This window comes from Triticum dicoccoides, chromosome 2B, assembly GCF_002162155.2.
Source record: "Triticum dicoccoides isolate Atlit2015 ecotype Zavitan chromosome 2B, WEW_v2.0, whole genome shotgun sequence".
Taxonomy (NCBI): domain Eukaryota; kingdom Viridiplantae; phylum Streptophyta; class Magnoliopsida; order Poales; family Poaceae; genus Triticum; species Triticum dicoccoides.
Genome location: NC_041383.1, coordinates 66,721,659 through 66,727,749, shown reverse-complemented (window position 1 = coordinate 66,727,749; position 6,091 = coordinate 66,721,659). Strand labels below are relative to the sequence as shown.

The following is a 6,091-nucleotide window of genomic DNA, read 5'->3' as shown; positions in this document are numbered from 1 at the left end:
GACTACAATAGACTAGTAAGTTATATACGTACCTTGCACATTAGAGCAAGTGCAACCGGATATCGACATGCCACGTTATTATAGACAAACGTATAGATATAGAGTCACATAGTTATGCAAATGTAAGATGTAGGTTTGAGTCTCACCGCTTATTCCATTGTAAATCAAATTATAACTAGAGAATATTCGATGGCTGTGCGCTGTATGTATTACACAAAACTCGTACTATGAAATATACTCCCTCCATTTTTAAATATAAGTCTTTTTAGAGATTCCACTATGAACTACGTACGGAGCAAAATGAGTGAACTATACTCTAAAATATGTCTATACACATCTGTATGTAGTTTGTAGTGAAATCTTTAAAAAAACTTACATTTGAAAACGGAGGAAGTATAAAATAAGCTAAATGCTCCATCCACAAAGATAAATGCACATTAAGAAGATGCTGCCATAGCTTGAAAAAAAAAACATATAGTGAAAGCATAGAAGTCAATTCCTGGGAAAGAAAAAATCTTGGGAGAATTAAAGAATGGGGCAGCACACCGATGAATAGCAAAATCGTTCACATTTATTTGACTCCATGGACATGGACACGGGACCTAGTAGGAGTAGCAAGCAAAGCGTACATCATCTTTTCAGGCCCTCACGAAGTTCTTGAAATCCCTGACGAAATCGTCGGCCAACCTCTTCTGCACGGCGTCGTCCGTCAAGAACTCCCTCCATTTAATTCCTCGGCCCTCCCACCCGTCCGCCATCGCCGTGTCCACGGCGTCGCTCACGTCCGCGCGCCCGAACCACCCGTCGCCGTCGCGCCGCGCCACCTCCGCCCCGACGCGAAGGTCACGCGCGAACAGCGCCGCGTTGAGGTACTGATCGCCCTTCATCGGCAGCAGCACCAGCCGGCAGCCGGCGACGAGTCCCTCCACCACGGAGCTCAGCCCGGCGTGGTTCACGAAGCAGCCCACGCTGCGGTGCCGCAGGATGTGCTGCTGCTGCACCCACCCCGTGTGCACCACGCCCCTGCCCTTGGTCCTCCCGGCGAACCCCGGCGGCGTGCACCTCGCCAGCTCCGCGTCGGTGTCCGTGCCCTTGGGGAAGTTGAGCACGACGAAGAACGGCCGGTTGGTGGACTCCAGGCCCAGGAGGAGCTCCGTCGCGGCGGCGGCCGGGAGGAACGTCTCGCTCCCGAAGGAGGCGAACACGACGGCGTTGTCCGGGAAGGAGGAGAGCCACTTGGCCCATCGCTCCTCGAGCTCGCCCTGCGGCGGCTCCGGCACGACCGGGCCCGTGAGGAGCACCGGTTTGCCGAGCTGGGCGGCGAGGTAGTTGATGTAGGGCCCTTCCATTTCGTGGCACGTCTTGATCACGAGGGCGTCGCTGGACTGGAGGCCGGCGAGGACGCGATCGTACACGCACGGTTCGCCGTGGAAGCTGGTGAACACGTAGGTGAAATTGGCAGCCTGGTAGGCCGGCACGGTGGCGAGCGAAGACGATGGCGGGAAGCCCGTGGGCGCCGACGCGAGGTCATCCGCGGTCGGCCCATGGCCACCGGCGCGGCGCGCGGGGACCATAAGGTAGGCGCCGGACACGGCAGAGAAGACCGAGAACTGGAGCACCTTGGTGCCGAGCGGCGCCGCGAGCTCGGTGACCCATGGGGTGGCGAAGTCGAACAGCAGGGCGTCAGGGCGGAGCTCCGCGAGCAGGTTCGCCACCTGCGGCCTGGTGCCGTCGACGGCGACCTTGAGCAGCTCGGCGCCGTCCGCCGAGACCTCGGCCGTGCTCTCGGCGCCCTCGGGGAGCCCCGGCACGCGCTGGAGGCGCAGCGGGGCCACGGCCACCGCGCCGGCCGCCGGCCCCAGCATGGCCTCTACACGGGGCACGTTGGCCGCGGCCGACAGAAGCGTGACCCGCACCCCGCCGGCGGCGACGAGCTTGCGCGCCAGCTGCACGAACGGGCTGATGTGGCCGAAGGCGAGGAAGGGGAACATCATGACGTGCATGCCGTCGGCTGCCATCTTCTCTGTAGAAAGCTGGATCGATGCCGTGTGTGTGGTTTGCTTGTGATTCTTTAGCAGCTTTCGCTGGAGACTTTATTTATTGACAGGATTTCACCGTTGCTGTGCAGCGTTTGTGTGATGCAGCGGCTACCACGTGCTCCGTGTTGCAATCTCAAGCACTGTTAGTGGCCATGAACACACCCACACAACACAAGGCGTCCTAAAGGATGGAACCGCATAGCTTCAATTTGTCTTGTTTTCTTTTTTTGGCGAATACCAACGTAACAAAGGCCCTGCGATGGTTGTAGTGGCGTCCCTTCAAGATATACTATTAACAAAGTCACGTGTATGCATCTTTTGGCTATATGTTTTCAAGCTATATTGATGAAGCCATATGTGCAAGGGAATGCACAATGGTTGATAAGAAACTACTTTCTCATGCATTCCACGCCATTTAGAGAAGCTAAAATATATGTTATCTTTATATCTAGTTATTAGTGTTTGCAGATTCCAAAAGAATTATAGTGATTAAAATTAAGACAATGTATGACTTCGGCCTCTCACATTGAGTAAGATAGTTAATCCATAGTGCATAATATTGTAGTTTGAAAATTAAAACGACCTAAGTAATTATTTGTATGAATCATAGTAGCATCTCATTTACTATGATATGGTATCATACTATGATATCAACCCTCTTTTTTTTCATTTAATGCTATGTTTTGTTGGTGATGGGCCTAGTTGTCATTGCATGAAGCTGCATGACACTACACTATATACCACAGTGGGAGATCTTAGGGACGACATCTCATACAATGGACAGAGATGCCACATCTTTGATATCATCTCTTATAGCTAAGAAAAGGAAAAATAATAATCCTTTTATCTTCCAACTCAACAATTATTTGACATTGCTAATATAGATTATAGAACCACTTTATTTTTCCTAACTATCTCTTGGCTATATAGGTCAACACTGACTTGTTTTTGGCACACATAGTTCTTGTTGTCTTGTTATGAAACAAGGCATAAGCAGATACCCAAATTTAGGGTCGATCCATGGGTAAGAAAGACTATGGTAGTGAAGTAACTTTAGGGAACCATAAACTCAAGAATTTAGGACCATGTTGGGAAACCAAGTAACTTTAGGCCATAATCTACATAAAAGCAGCCAGAATGAAAACAAAATCCATGAATAAATTGAAGGTTGTAGCCCATAGACTTGACATTAAGCATTAGTTATATGTACTTGGAGCATTCTATGAAATCTTAAATTAACTGACTGCGTTTATTAAGGCATCATGAAAGCATAAATTTATTACTCTTCCTGGTCCATATTAATTGTCGCTGAGGAGTACTCAAAAGATTGATGAACAACTCAGTTGGCAATAATCTTGAGGGTTTAGCAATATCCATCACATCGTTAGAATATTAGACAGATATACAGCCCGCCTACCAAAATATTCCAAGCAAGCAATTTCTCCACATTATTTGAAAATTTTCAAGCATGATGAAAACAACTATTTCCATATCAAATTATCAATGTCGATTACACAAAGACACACACATGTGCCCATAGCTAGGTATTCGATCTGACAAACCGATCAATCATTCGGTCACTAGTAGTTTACGACGGATCGGTAGGTCCTTCCGGCCTGCCATCCGGAGGGAATGACATTGCTGGCGATGAGCTGCTTGCCGGAGCCGAAGGTGAGGCCGATAGATATGGGGGCCTGTAGGGTGGACCTGGACTTGTACTTCCACACTGCACCCGACAACTCCTGCATCGACGCCCATCCACCGCCGCGCTGCTGAAGGTCGACCGCTGACAGGTCGCCGTCACCGGCCTCGTACTCTATGAGCACTGCGAGGTAGTTCGGATTGGAGCGGGCATCCACCTTGAAAACGATGTTCAGCCCATGCCAGTTGCACGGAACCCTGCCAGTGAAGAAATCAAATAGATACAATTGATGGATGGAACATGCACGGAGCACCGTGCACTTGGCGTGAGAGCTGTGTGAACTAGCTAGCAAGAGCTTACCGGTTGTACCGCACTCTAATGTTGCCAGCTTTGCGGAGGTTGTCGGCCTGGCCGGGCTTTGCCATGGCGCCGAACGCTTTCCCGCTGAGGTCGAAGTGGGCAGCCTCGGCCAGGCACGGCCCGCCACGGCACTCGTCTGTGACGACCACGGTCACCGGAAACCCGAAGCAAGCGGCATTGCCGGTGCATCTCACCTGGTAGCAAGCGCCGCAGCCCTTGCCGTTCTTGAAGATGGAGGGGCCGCCCGCCGTGATCATGGCGGAGAACGGAGGCTTCTCCACGTCGTGCTGGTATCCGCATGCACCACCTGCAGCATGCCCATGCACGCGTCAGTACAAATAAACAACTATATACGCGTGAAAAAGTCTATTTTAAATTTTAAATTCGTAGACGTTCAGCGAAACGAATCCTCAAATTGAAATTCCGGTCGATTGCACCCTGAACTATGCAATCTACCGGGATTTGTCTAGCTGGTGGGCCAAAAAGCACCCGTCCTCCACCCTGGACCAAACCATTTTTGTTTTTGTTTGCTCAAAAATGTTTTCTTTATTTTTCTGTCGCTCTTTGCGGCAGAATTGCGGACGCGCTTGACAAGTTTCGAAACCAGGATTTGCAGCTATAGAAGAGGTGGTACTACCACTTGAGCTAGCTAGCAAATCTGCTTATATAGCAGCACAAAACGATAAGAATCATCTCCAGATTCGAATATTTTTAAAATTTTGGGCACAAAATATTTTTTGGAAAAAAAGATGAGTGTTTTATGAAAAGCAACCACTTGTCAAATTTGTGAACAAATTTACCAAACTAAATTTGGAAAATTCAACCAGACTTTTGGAACATGCACATTTGAATTTTTTGAATTTCCGGAACAAAACTAGAACACACGAACATTTTTTAATTTGTGAACAATATTTGAAACAGAAGCATTTTTTGAAATTCCAAACATTTCTTTAAAAAGTTATAAAAATATAGAACAAAAACATTCTGAACAAAATTTCAAAACAAGGAACTCTTTTTTCATGGAAGTTTTCGAATCCGCGAACTTTTTAAAATCCACGAACACGCGACCCATCAAGCCACACCGTGTGTTTCTTTAAAACGAAAAAACAAAGCGGGCCAGCCCAGCAGGAGCAGGGTGTAGCGCCCTTTGTGAATTTCTATTTCTTAATGAAAGAAAACAAAAGCAGGCCGGCCCAGCGGGGTGCGGGTGTGCGCCCTCAGTGAAACCCCGCCAATCCTGGTCATCAAAACGACTCGAAGGTTCAATTTAGACCGGAATTGCATAGTTTAGCGTGCAATTGAACATGATTTTAACTTTGGGGTTAGTTTCACCGAAGGTCTAGGAGTTCAGAATTTAAAATAGACTTTTGCCATATACGCGTCCATCATCAAGGTCTGCATGCATGAGGCATCAACTCATTGTTCATATATATTTTTTTTTGAGGGGCGCATCGTTCATTTTATATAGGACTATAAATATGTGTGTACAACTACGTACCGTCGGTTCCTGCGCCTTCGGGGGGAACGTACCACGTCGCGCCGCCGTCGGACCAACCGGAGACGCTGCACGGATGGAGGATGAGGAGGCAGCTGATGGCTAGAGCCGCTAAAGCGGCGAAGGAAGGAGAAGCCATGCTCACACTGGACAATATACGATTGCTCCGCGTACGCGAGAGGAAGGAGAGAACGAACTGGAGACAGATCGGGTGATGGTGTGTGATAGCAAGCGTAGTCTCTCGCCGTGTACTTTGATTTATAGGCAGCAGAGAGATGGAGAGATCGCACGCTGATTAAATATGGATTTGAGGGGATATTTCTTTATTTAATGAGTGTATTAGTAAAGATTTTGGGACTGTCTATCCATTAGGCTGATCAAAATAAGAAGTATTATCATATGAGCATAGAGCTATAGGGATATCGCAGGCTGATTAAATACGGATTTGAAGGGATTATTTTTACTTAATGTGGGTGTAACTGATTTTCATTTCAGTTCAAGTCGAATGTTCTATCTTGTAGTTGGTTGACATATATATGACCCTTTTGACCCGCT

At 48.2% G+C, this 6,091-nt stretch overlaps 2 protein-coding genes across 2 annotated transcripts; both read right to left on the bottom strand.

The window, feature by feature from the left end:
* Positions 1–549: 549 nt before the first annotated feature.
* On the bottom strand, positions 550–2,176 carry LOC119362179 (anthocyanidin-3-O-glucoside rhamnosyltransferase-like). The gene has a single exon (XM_037627378.1). The coding sequence runs from the start codon at positions 2,016–2,018 to the stop codon at positions 639–641; it is 1,380 nt and encodes a 459-aa protein (XP_037483275.1). The 5' UTR covers positions 2,019–2,176; the 3' UTR covers positions 550–638.
* Positions 2,177–3,508: 1,332 nt separating this feature from the next.
* Positions 3,509–5,741, bottom strand: LOC119367156 (putative expansin-B14). The gene is made up of 3 exons (XM_037632756.1): positions 5,540–5,741; positions 4,042–4,348; positions 3,509–3,938 (listed from the first exon to the last, which is right to left on the bottom strand). The coding sequence occupies exons 1-3, from the start codon at positions 5,673–5,675 to the stop codon at positions 3,620–3,622; spliced, it is 762 nt and encodes a 253-aa protein (XP_037488653.1). The 5' UTR covers positions 5,676–5,741; the 3' UTR covers positions 3,509–3,619.
* Positions 5,742–6,091: the final 350 nt, after the last annotated feature.